This window comes from Nicotiana tomentosiformis, chromosome 3 (assembly GCF_000390325.3).
Source record: "Nicotiana tomentosiformis chromosome 3, ASM39032v3, whole genome shotgun sequence".
In the NCBI taxonomy this organism is placed as follows: domain Eukaryota; kingdom Viridiplantae; phylum Streptophyta; class Magnoliopsida; order Solanales; family Solanaceae; genus Nicotiana; species Nicotiana tomentosiformis.
In genome coordinates this window covers 96,671,084-96,684,651 of record NC_090814.1, presented here as the reverse complement: position 1 = coordinate 96,684,651, position 13,568 = coordinate 96,671,084, and the positions used below count along the sequence as shown (strand labels likewise).

The window sequence follows — 13,568 nt, the reverse complement described above, 5'->3', positions numbered from 1 at the left end:
TACGTCCGCAGAAGAAGGAACGCCCCCAGCTGTGAAAAAACTCCTCGAAGTATTGCTGACCGACACGCTAGTGAGCGTCCTCAACAAGCCCGCTCCAGGCATGACTACAGAAATTGAAAGAGCTTGCATGAAATAATAAATAGACGAGCAGTGCAACCAACAAAACCCTCCGACAATAGATATATCTCACAATATTACTAACAGTGCAGGTGACAGCGCCCTCGTTGCCGTTCTAAAGAGGATGAAAAAAATAGAGAATGAAAACAAAGCACTCCAAAACCAGATGCAAGAACACCAAGAATGAGTCGACAAAATACCCGGCGCTCCTAAGCTATTGCTAAAAATGGACGTCGGCAGGTTCGTAAAGTAACCGTACAGTGATGATGCAGCCCCACATACCATACCAAAGACCTTCAAAATGCTGCCCTACCTCGGGATATATGACGGAACGACCGATCTCGAGGATCACGTGACCCACTACGTCATCGCCGTGAAAGGCAACGACCTCGCCAAAGAACAAGTGTCCTCTATTTTGCAGAAGAAGTTTGGCGAAACCCTTATTCACAACTATCAGCCCGCTCTATAGAAACTTTCGAGGAAATGGCTGATAAGTTCGTAAGTGCCCATGCTAGAGCCAAGAAGGAAGAAGCAAGAGTAAACGACATATTCGACATCAAGCAATCCTTGAGAGAGGGAATCAGAGACTGCCTCGCCCAATTCAACAGAGTAATAATGACTCTGCCGAATGTGTCCGAAGGGATGGCGGTCACCGCTTTACAGAATGGGTTCAGTAGAGATGGTTCAAGAGTGACTAGAAACCTGTTGAGCCGATTGATGAAATATCCTCCAACCACCTGGGATGGAATCCATAATGCTTACTGTGACGAGGTCCGAGCAGACGAAGACGACCTCAACGGAACAACTCACCGGCTAGTCTCGGTACAAGCCGAATCCAGTAAAGAATGAAAAGACAACATTAAGAGGGATCAGCCGGTTTCGCGACCCAACAGGAAGGGCACACGCAATACATCAGGGCGGCCGTCGCACCTTCTCCTCGCTATGAAGAAGGCACATCCAGGCCAAGAACAGGGACTCACCGAAATGAGATGAGGTATTCCCTTTTAATTATTTGCTCATAATTTTTGTGTGTCACCTACAGAAATAGTCTACGCTCTTGAGAAACTCGGAACAAAAGTGAAGTGGCCGCCGAAGATGAGATCAGATCCGAACACCAGAAAATTCGATGCGCACTGTTAGTTCCACTAGGAACATGGGCACAAAACAGAAGATTACAACGCCCTCAGACTAGACGTCATAAACATGCTGCGGCAGGGACACCTCAAAGAGTTGTTAAGCGACAAGGGGAGAAACAACTTCGCCAGAGGACGTGAACATCAAGGCTCGCCAAAGCTGCCATCACCATCTCGTACTATCAACATGATCATCGGCATCAGCGATGACGCCTCTATCAACGGCGTGAAGCTCACTACTACTCACAAGCTCAAGCGGTCTATAACCCGCGAATGGTACGACGGACTCAAAGAAAGTATCATCTTCGATGAGTCGGATGCCGACGGTTTAACTTTCCCTCATAATGATGCCCTCATTATTACTTTGATCATTTTAGATACCGATGTCAAACGTATCATGGTTGACGATGGAAGTGGAGCTTGTATTATCCATCCCCGAGTCCTCACCCAAATGAGACTTGAGGATAAGATAGTGTCGCGCTACATCACGCTAACCAGTTTTAATAATGCAGTTGAGCGGACATCAGGGGAAATTACACTCCCCGTCTTAGCCGGCGACGTGACTCTGGAGACGACATTCCACATCATGGACAAAGCCACCGCGTACAACGCCATAGTGGGACGACCAAGGATACATCCCATGAGAGTTATCCCCTCCAGCCTATACCAAGTAATTAAATTACCAACACTATAGGGAATATTAAGCATACGCGGAGAACATCGCACGTCCCGAGAATGCTACCACATTGCCTTAGACAGCACGGCAACCCAACAGAAAAAAGACAAGGAAAAAAAGGCATGGCAATCAATAGGGTCGAGGTCGACGTAGGGAGAGACCAGGGATATCATCATGGATCCTGAAATGGTCGAGGCTGGAGATTTAACCATATAAGACCTCAATCCCATTCAATTGGACCTCAACGACCGTAGCAAAAAGGCCTACATCGGCTGCAAACTCTAGGAACCGGGTAAATTCAGTCAATTCTTAATAACTAACGTAGATTTGTTTTCCTTCAGCCATGCAGATATGCTGAGTATCCTAAAGAAAATCTCCACACATAAATTAAACATCGACATGTTCCACCCCCCACCCTCACACCACCCATTAAGACAGGTCAGGCATAAATGCAACCTCGTCATTAACGATGTAGTCTGTGAGGAGGTGGAGAAACTATTAGAGAATGGCTCCATCAGGGATTCTAAGTACCCTAAGTGGATCGCCAACATAGTGATGGTCAACAAGAAAAATGGGAAATGGCAGATGTGCGTGGATTTCACAGACTTGAACAAAGCATGTCTAAAAGATTCGTTCCCATTATCCCACATCGACCAACTCATCGATGCAACAACCGGGCATGAGCTATTGAGTTTCTTGGATGTGCACTCAGGATATAACCAAATACTTATAGATGAAGAAGACCAGGAGAAGACCACGTTCATCACCCACCAAGGAACGTATTGTTATAGGGTCATGACGTTTGGGCTGAAGAACGCGGGGGCTACATATTAAAGATTGGTCACAAAGATGTTCAAAGACCAGCTCTGCAAGGCCATGGAAGTATATATAGATGACATGTCGGTCAAGTCCGTAAAGGCAGAGGACCATATCGATCATTTGAAGGAAGCTTTCGACATACTAAGATAGTACGGAATGAAACTAAACCCGGAGAAATGCGCGTTTGGTGTAGCCTCAGAAAATGTCTTGGGTTTTATGGTGTCGCAACGGGGGATCGAGGCCAACCCATACAAAATCAAAGTTATCGAAGGGATACCGGAGCTCTTGACAACCAAGAAGCAAGTCCAAAGGTTGACTGGTCGAATTGCCGCCCTATCGAGATTCATCTCACGGTTGTCTGATAGATGTCACAAATTTTTGGCATACTCAAAAAGTACAACGGTCTCGAATGGACTCTCGAGTGTGTCCAGGATCTGCGAGAACTGAAGGCATACCTATCATCACCACTTTTGCTTTCAAATCCTGAACCTGGGGAGTAGCACCTCGTCGATCTAGCCATCTCCGAAGTAGAGGTAAGTGCAGTCCTGATCCGTGAAAATAAAGGTATGAAATCTACCATCTATTACATTAGCAAAACATTTGTCAATGCCGAGACGAGGTACCCGCACCTCGAAAAATTGGTTGTGGCATTGGTCGTAGCTTCACGAAAGCTTAGACCCTATTTCCAGTGCCACCCCATCTCGGTCGTTACAACCTTTCCCCTGAGGAGCATTTTTCATAAGCCCGAGCTATCGGGGAGGCTGGCCAAGTGGGCCATCGAGCTAAGTGAGCATGATATCACATACCAACCGCTAACGGCGATAAAGTCGCAGGTGCTCACCAACTTCAGTGCAAAAATAATATATGAAGTCTAAAAGGAAGCCGTATAAGTTTCCCTCCAAACACAAGACCTCTGGGTCCTATACATCGATGGCGCATCCAACGCATCAAGGTCCGGACTGGGACTCGTACTCGAGGTTCCTACATGCGAAGTAATTCCCCAGTCCATAAGGTGTACATATATGACTAACAACGAGGTCGAGTATGAGGCCGTAATTGCAAAGTTGAGGCTAGCACTCAAATATGGGGCGAAGTGGTTGAAACTCCACTGTAATTCCCATCTCGTAGTCAACCAAGTCACAGGGATTTTCCAAATTAAGGAACAAAGGTTGCAAAATTATCATACCAAAATCTGCAAGCTACTGCCTGAGTTCAGCGAATGCCAGCTCGACCAGATCCCACGTGCGCAGAATGCCAAAGCGGACGACCTCACCAAATTAGCCGCAGCTACCAATAGCATCACGACTGGGATAAAAGTGTAGTCCACCTCCTCAACTCGTCACTAGACCAAATCAAGGTAAGAACTATAAGCTTAACTTGGGAATGGTGCAATCGTATTATCGCCTATTTGCAGGACGGCACACTCCCAGATGACAAGAAAGAAGACAAGAAACTAAGAATGCAAGCGGCCAGATACAGTCTCCTTCATAGCAACCTATACAAGAGGACTTACGGCGGCCCTCTAGCAAAATGTTTGGGCCCAAACTAGACCCAGCGCGTCCTCGAAGATGTCCATGAAGGCCATTGCGGTGCTCACTCCGGCAATCAAGCACTAGTTAGATGCCTCATACGGGCGGGATACTATTGGCCCACCATGAAAAAGGATGCCTCAGACTTCATGAGGAAATGCAAACAGTGCCAAAAGTACGCCTCAATGGTGAACACCTTCACTCAGTCACCTCCCCGTGGTCGTTCATCAAATGGGGAATAGACATCATGGGCCCCCTCCCAGAAGGAGAGACGCCTTACTTTTTGGTCTATGGGACCGAGGCAATAATACCGGTCAAAGTCGAAGAATCCAGTCTAAGGTACTCCCACGAAAGCGGTATGAATAACGATGAGAGCAGAAGGAAGGAACTCAATGAAATCGACGAACGAAGAGATATGGTGTACATAAGAATGGTCGCCCAAAAACAACAAGTAGAATGCTATCACAATAAGAAAGCAAAGGTTCGGTCGCTAAAAGTTGGGGACTACGTGCTGAAAGCCAAAACTCATGCAAGCAAAGATCCTCGAGAAGGCAAGCTGGGAACAAACTGGGATGGTCCGTAAAAAATCACACCCAAAGCAAACAAGGGTTCATTCCAACTAGAAACAATGGAAGGAAAGCAGCTACCAAACTATTGGAACTTCAGCCACCTCAAATACTTCAACTTCTAAGAAAAAAAGTGTCCCCCAAATCGTACTCTTTTTCCCTCACTTGATTTTTGTCCCATTTGGGTTTTCTCAAGGAGGTTTTTAATGAGACGGCGAAGGGAACATTTTGAGTCAAAGTACACGATGGAGGGACTATTGTTACTCTTTCATTGCTCTACTCCTCAATACTCTTCAAGTCAAACAACAAAGGGACTAGGTAGACTGGGACTGGGACTGGAATGCCATCCAACACCCAAAATCTGTAACCTTCTCCAAGTATGTAACCAAAGCAACAATGTCGAAGTAATAAGAAACTTACGTTTATCAAGACACCTTTTTGTTGTTAAGGTGGTGTTTGACCCCGCTCGAACAACACCTATCAGCCCTCGGTCACGATTTAACGAAAAGGTTATGTTCGACCTCGCTTGAACAAACACCCATCGGCCCTCGACAACAATTTAATACTAGGTTATGTTCGACCATGCTTGAATAATACCAGTCGGCCATCGATCACGATTTAATACTAGGTTATGTTGGACCTCCTCGGCGGAAGTTCCGCCTTCTTCCCCCTAATCGGGAAAAACAACGTCTAAAGAAATGGAATGATTTTCCATATGAATATCTAACGATTGCGAAGACATTGTTGCAGAGAAAAGATGGTGAAGCAAAAGAGAATGAATGTCGAAAACAACAAAGAGTTGAAAGGATTTTGTGAAGAAGATGAAGGAGAAGCTATTGCTTAAGAAAAAGAAGGAGTTTGGAAAAAGTTTCAAAATCAGCAAACTTTTGCCTATTTATAAGTTTTAAGAGGCACCAGAATCGAAACGACAGGCCATGATTAGCACGAAAATCGAAACGGCACAGCCAATCAAGGGTCACACTTGAATCGATGCAACGCGTCGGGAAATGCCGTCATTATGACGCATGATCTCATGACATCACTTTTCTCTTGGACCAAATGGCTCCAACGGACTTCCCGAGAAATTCAAAGAATTTAAAATGTTCGGGCCTAAGAAGGCCATGTTTGCCCTATCTCCACGACCACGACCTACATAGCCAACTCGATAGAATTGTATCACAAACGGCATTGTCCATTCATCGACCTCGTTCCCGGGGATGACCTCAATAAGCGGAGGGACTAACTGTATGGGTCAAAATCCATCTCTAGAATACTTATGTCAGGATGGCATTAGCGAAAAACTCCCAGGCCGCCACGTGTTGAAGTGACTTAAAGAACAGAAAAGGTCGTGGTCGAAGAGTTAGCAAGGATTAAAGTCGAGGGGTCGTCAAAGATCGAGGCCGAGGTCAAATACCCTTGACGGAGTCATAATGGCTAGTTTCTAGATAGGACATTAAAGAGAATATACAAGTGGATATTCTCTGCACTTGTACTGTTTAGGTTTTTAGGAACATGTTCCCTATAAATAGAAAGAGACACAATGATAGGGTACGTGTGATATTCATTTGTAAAATATACTTTGACTTTAAAGAGAGAATCTAATCTTATTTCAAGCCTACAAAAATAACATTTTCACTAAGATTCTTGTCCACACTTTACCACTGGATCCGAGAATAACTCAGATATTCATAGACATATCCATCATTTATCATTGTCAGAAAGAACATCCATTGATTTCATCCTTTCTCGGGTGACACGCGTTCGTTTTATTTGAATAAATGTCATTTATTATTGTTCATCACTATTTAATGCCATATTGCTTCTGTTTGGATTCTTAAATATTAACTATTGTACACTTTCATAGCTTTTGGGACAGATCCACATGTTATTTATCACAGTTCCGAGAATTTCGTCTTTAGTATATTATTATTAACTAAGATTAACCCTCATTTGTATAAATTAAATTAGTTGAACCAAGATCTGTATTTTTGGACAAACAATTTGGCACCGTCTGTGGAGATTTCTTAGTTAAATTTTTAGTTTCTTCTAGATCTATAGCTAACGTAAGTCACTAACCTCACAAACCCCGAGATCTTCTTTCTTAGTACGTACAAAAACCTCCATGGCAGGTAACCAAGGAGAAAGGACAAAAATAACAAGTGATTTACCTAGAAACCTCATGAACGTTATCAACAAGAGCTACAAAATAGTAGTCAAGGACGTGACACCCAAAGCTTCCCCTAGGCGCGAGAGGTCGCCTATCCCCTACTACAGCATAACAAAACCAGTGGAAAAGGGGCCTTTACGTCCGCAGAAGAAGGAACGCCCCCAGCTGTGAAAAAACTCCTCGAAGTATTGCTGACCGACATGCTAGTGAGCGTCCTCAACAAGCCCGCTCCAGGCATGACTACAGAAACTGAAAGAGCTTGCATGAAACAATAAATAGACGAGCAGTGTAACCGACAAAACCCTCCGACAACAGATATATCTCACAATATTACTAACAGTACAGGTGACAGCGCCCTCGCTGCCGTTCTAAAGAGGATAAAAAAATAGAGAATGAAAACAAAGCACTCCGAAACCAGATGAAAGAACACCAAGAATGAGTCGACAAGATACCCGGCGCTCCTAAGCTGTTGCTAAAAATGGACGTCGGCAGGTTCGTAAAGTAACCGTACAGTGATGACGCAGCCCCACATACCAAACCAAAGACCTTCAAAATGCCGCCCTACCTCAGGATATATGACGGAACGACCGATCTCGAGGATCACGTGACCCACTACGTCATCGCCGTTAAAGGCAACGACCTCGCCAAAGAACAAGTGTCCTCTATTTTGCAAAAAAAGTTTGGCGAAACCCTTATTCACAACTATCAGCCCGCTCTATAGAAACTTTCGAGGAAATGGCTGATAAGTTCATAAGTGCCCATGCTAGAGCCAAGAAGGAAGAAGCAAGAGTAAATGACATATTTGACATCAAGCAGTCCTTGAGAGAGGGAATCAGAGACTGCCTCGCCCAATTCAACAGAGTAATAATGACTCTGCCGAATGTGTCCGAAGGGATGGCGGCCACCGATTTACAGAATGGGTTCAGTAGAGATGGTTCAAGAGTGACTAGAAACCTGTTGAGCCGATTGATGAAATATCCTCCAACCACATGGGATGGAATCCATAATGCTTACTGTGCCGAGGTCCGAGCAAACGAAGACGACCTCAGCGGAACAACTCACCGGCTAGTCTCGGTACAAACCGAATCCAGTAAAGAACGAAAAGACAACATCAAGAGGGATCAGCCAGTTTCGCGACCCAACAGGGAAGGGCACACGCACTACATCAGGGCGGCCGTCGCACCTTCTCCTCGTTATGAAGAAGGCACATCCAGGCCAAGAACAGGGACTCACCGAAATGAGAGAGGTATTCCCTTTTAATTATCTGCTCATAATTTTTGTGTGTCACCTACAGAAATAGTCTATGCTCTTGAGAAACTCGGAACAAAAGTGAAGTGGCCGCTGAAGATGAGATTAGATCCGAACACCAGAAAACTCGATGTGCACTGTGAGTTCCACTAGGAACGTGGGCACAAAACAGAAGATTACAACGCCCTCAGACTAGAAGTCATAAACATGCTGCGGCAGGGACACCTCAAAGAGTTGTTAAGCGACAAGGGGAGAAACAACTTCGCCAGAGGACGTGAACATCAAGGCTCGCCAAAGCTGCCATCACAATATCATACTATCAACATGATCATCGGCATCAGCGATGACGCCTCTATCAACGGCGTGAAGTTCACTACCACTCACAAGCTCAAGCGGTCTATAACCAGCGAATGGTACGACGGACTCAAAGAAAGTATCATCTTCGATGAGTCGGATGCCGACGGTTTAACTTTCCCTCATAATGATGCCCTCATTATTACTTTGCACATTTTAGATACCGATGTCAAACGTATCATGGTTGACGATGGAAGTGGAGATTGCATTATCCATCCCCGAGTTCTCACCCAAATGAGACTCGAGGATAAGATAGTGTCGTGCTACATCACGCTAACCAGTTTTAATAATGCAGTTGAGCGGACATCAGGAGAAATTACACTCCCCGTCTTAGCCGGCGGCGTGACTCTAGAGACAACATTCCACATCATGGACAAAGCCACCGCGTACAACGCCATAGTGGGACGACCATGGATACATCCCATGAGAGTTATCCCCTCCAGCCTATACCAAGTAATTAAATTACCAACACTATAGGGAATATTAAGAATACGCGGAGAACATCGCACGTCCCGAGAATGCTACCACATTGCCTTAGACAGCACGGCAACCCAATAGAAAAAAGACAAGGAAAAAAAGGCATGGCAATCAATAGGGTCGAGGTCGACGCAAGGAGAGACCAGGGACATCATCATGGATCCTGAAATGGTCGAGGCTGGAGATTTAACCATATAAGACCTCAACCCCATTCAATTGGACCTCAACGACCGTAGCAAAAAGGCCTACATCGGCTGCAAACTCTAGGAACCGGGTAAATTCAGTCAATTCTTAATAACTAACATAGATTTGTTTTCCTTCAGCTATGCAGATATGCCGAGTATCCCAAGGAAAATCTCCACACACAAATTAAACATCGACATGTTCCACCCCCCCACCCCCCTACCACCCATTAAGACAGGTCAGGCATAAATGCAACCTCGCCATCAACGATGCAGTCTGCGAGGAGGTGGAGAAACTATTAGAGAATGGCTCCATCAAGGATTCTAAGTACCCTAAGTGGATCGCCAACATAGTGATGGTCAACAAGAAAAATGGGAAATGGCGGATGTGCGTGGATTTCACAGACTTGAACAAAGCATGTCTAAAAGATTCGTTCCCATTATCCCACATCGACCAACTCATCGATGCAACAACCGGGCATGAGCTATTGAGTTTCTTGGACGTGCACTCAGGATATAACCAAATACTTATAGAGGAAGAAGACCAGGAGAAGACCACGTTCATCACCCACCAAGGAACGTATTGTTATAGGGTCATGACGTTTGGGCTAAAGAACGCGGGGGCTACATATTAAAGATTGGTCACAAAGATGTTCAAAGACCTCGGCAAGGCCATGGAAGTATATATAGATGACATGTCGGTCAAGTCCGTAAAGGTAGAGGACCATATCGATCATTTGAAGGAAGTTTTTGACATACTAAGATAGTACGGAATGAAACTAAACCCGAAGAAATACCCGTTTAGTGTAGCCTCAGAAAATGTATTGGGTTTTATGGTGCCGCAATGGGGGATCGAGGCTAACCCATACAAAATCAAAGTAATCGAAGGAATACCGGAGCTCTTGACTACCGAGAAGCAAGTCTAAAGTTTGACTGGTCGAATTGCCACCTTATCGAGATTCATCTCGCGGTTGTCTGATATATGTCACAAATTTTTTGGCGTACTCAAAAAGGACAACGGTCTCGAATGGACTCTCGAGTGTGTCCAGGATCTGCGAGAACTGAAGGCATACCTATCATCACCACTTCTGCTTTCAAAGCCTGAACCTGGGGAGTAGCACCTCGTCGATCTAGCCATCTCCGAAGTAGAGGTAAGTGCAGTCCTGATCCGTGAAAACAAAGGTATGAAATCTACCATCTATTACATTAGCAAAACATTTGTCAAAGCCGAGACGAGATACCCGCACCTCAAAAAATTGGTTGTGGCATTGGTCGTAGCTTCATGAAAGCTTAGACCCTATTTCCAGTGCCACCCCATCTCGGTCGTTACAACCTTTCCCCTGAGGAGCATTTTTCATAAGCCTGAGCCATCGGGGAGGCTGGCCAAGTGGGCCATCGAGCTAAGTGATCATGATATCACATACCAACCGCTAACGGCGATAAAGTCACAGGTGCTCACCGACTTCAGTGCAAAAATAATATATGAAGTCTAAAAGGAAGCCGTAAAAGTTTTCCTCCAAACACAAGACCTCTAGGTCCTATACATCGATGGCGCATCCAATGCATCAAGGTCCGGACTGGGACTCGTACTCGAGGTTCCTACAGGCGAAGTAATTCCCCAGTCCATAAGGTGCACATATATGACTAACAACGAGGTCGAGTATGAGGCCGTAATTGCAAAGTTGAGGCTAGCACTCAAATATGGGGCGAAGCGGTTGAAACTCCACTGTAATTCCCATCTCATAGTCAACCAAGTCACAGGGATTTTCCAAATCAAGGAACAAAGGTTGCAAAATTATCATACCGAAATCTGCAAGCTACTGCCTGAGTTCGGCGAATGCCAGCTCGACCAGATCCCACATGCACAGAATGCCAAAGCGGACGACCTCACCAAATTAGCTGCAGCTACCAATAGCATCACGACTGGGATAAAAGTGTAGTCCACCTCCTCAACTCGTCACTAGACCAAATCGAGGTAAGAACCATAAGCTTAACTTGGGAATGGTGCAATCGTATTATTGCCTATTTGCAGGACGGCACACTCCCAGATGACAAGAAAGAAGACAAGAAACTAAGAATGCAAGCGGCCAGATACAGTCTCCTTCATAGCAACTTATACAAGAGGACTTACGGCGGCCTCTAGCAAAATATTTGGGCCCAAACTAGACCCAGCGCGTCCTCGAAGATGTCCATGAAGGCCATTGTGGTGCTCACTCCAGTAATCAAGCATTAGTCAGATGCCTCATATGGGCGGGATACTATTGGTCCACCATGAAAAAGGACGCCTCAGACTTCATGAGGAAATGCAAACAGTGCCAAAAGTATGCCTTAATGGTGAACACCTTCACTCAGTCACCTCCCCGTGGTCGTTCATCAAATGGGGAATGGACATCATGGGCCCTCTCCCAGAAGGAGAGACGCCTTACTTTTTTGTCTATGGGACCGAGGCAATAATACCGGTCAAAGTCGAAGAATCCAGTCTAAGGTACTCCCACGAAAGCGGTATGAATAACGATAAGAGCAGAAGGAAGGAACTCGATGAAATCGACGAACGAAGAGATATAGTATACATAAGAATGGTCGCCCAAAAACAACAAGTAGAACGCTATTACAACAAGAAAGCAAAGGTCCAGTCGCTTAAAGTTGGGGACTACGTGCTGAAAGCCAAAACTCATGCGAGTAAAGATCCCCGAGAAGGCAAGCTGGGAACAAACTGGGATGGTCCGTACAAAATCACACCCAAAGCAAACAAGGGTTCATTCCAACTAGAGACAATGGAAGGAAAGCAGCTACCAAACAATTGGAACTTCAGCCACCTCAAATACTTCAACTTCTAAGAAAAAAAGTGTCCCCCAAATCGTACTCTTTTTCCCTCACTTGATTTTTGTCCCATTTGGGTTTTCTCAAGGAGGTTTTTAATGAGACGGCGAAGGGAACACTTTGAGTCGAAGTACGCGATGGAGGGACTGTTATTACTCTTTCATTGCTCTACTCCTCAATACTCTCCAAGTCAAACAACAAAGGGACTAGGTAGACTGGGACTCGAATGCCAGCCAACACCCAAAATCTGTAACCTTCTCCAAGTATGTAACCAAAGCAACAATGTCGAAGTAATAAGAAACTTACGTTTATCAGGACACCTTTTTGTTGTTAAGGTGGTGTTTGACCCCGCTCGAACAACACCTATCAGCCCTCGGTCGCGATTTAATGAAAAGGTTATGTTCGACCTCGCTTGAACAAACACCCATCGGCCCTTGACCACAATTTAATACTAGGTTATGTTCGACCATGCTTGAATAATACCAGTCGGCCATCGACCACGATTTAATACTAGGTTATGTTGGACCATACTCGAATAACATCCATCGGCCACAACTTAATAAAGGGTAAAATTTGACCCAACTCGAACAACACCCCTCGGCCACAACATGGCAAAAGACCAAAATCAGCCAAGTTCAAACAACACCTATCAGCCTAATAGGCACATCCAACTTATATATAAACAAAAGGAAGACATAGCCCACAAATAACCGTCAACAGGGCTACGATCAACTAGATGACAACGATAATGGAAAGAGCAGAAGTTGTAAAGAAGCAAACGACAAAGAATTAAATCCATGAGCACAAAAACAAATAACATGTATGGAAGAAGGTACAAAAAAAAAACTTAAGTTCCCCCATATATAAGAATCTGCAAAGTTCATTACAAGGGCTCTTAAAGAAGAAGAAGACAAAATACAAAAGATGTCCAAGAAAAAGGCTACTGGCCCTCGCCATCACGGGACTCTGCGACCTCACCATCTCGATCCCCATCGCTATCGCCACCTTCGCCCAGAGGATAAGCAGTATCATACCAGGCATTCTCCTCGAGCTGATCCACACCCTCTTCCCCATCCTCCTCTTTGGCATGAGGCGTAGCGAGGTTGTACCCACTAGCGGCATGATTTTTACGAGCCTTAACACAAGGGCAGCCTCAGAAATGTACCCCACCGCATGCAAATCGCGAAACACATCTAACTGGGCCTCGGCATGGATCCATTCTTCATATAACTCTCGAAGTACATTGGGAAAATCATAAGCATAGGAAGAGGACGGTTGTGCAAGTAAGTGAGCCTTCTCGGCCTCCAAAGCGGTCACTCGATCATGAAGCACGGAGTTATCATTCTCCCGCTCGGCTCGGAGAGTCCTATTCGCCAACTCAAGCATCTTCGTCTTCCTCCGAGCATCCAAACGAGAGGACTCCGTCTTCTCAAGCTTCTTTTGCTTCTCGGCAATCTCATTATTGAGGGCCTCCAGCTAA

At 45.2% G+C, this 13,568-nt stretch overlaps 2 protein-coding genes across 2 annotated transcripts; both read left to right on the top strand.

The window, feature by feature from the left end:
- Positions 1-1,320: 1,320 nt before the first annotated feature.
- LOC104098636 (uncharacterized) lies at positions 1,321-5,684 on the top strand. The gene is made up of 2 exons (XM_070198856.1): positions 1,321-1,853; positions 5,591-5,684. Exons 1-2 carry the CDS (start codon positions 1,321-1,323, stop codon positions 5,682-5,684), a joined length of 627 nt encoding a protein of 208 aa, XP_070054957.1.
- Positions 5,685-8,462: 2,778 nt separating this feature from the next.
- On the top strand, positions 8,463-11,411 carry LOC104113429 (uncharacterized). Its single transcript, XM_070198855.1, has 2 exons — positions 8,463-9,062; positions 11,301-11,411. The coding sequence occupies exons 1-2, from the start codon at positions 8,463-8,465 to the stop codon at positions 11,409-11,411; spliced, it is 711 nt and encodes a 236-aa protein (XP_070054956.1).
- The last annotated feature ends 2,157 nt before the right edge of the window (positions 11,412-13,568 follow it).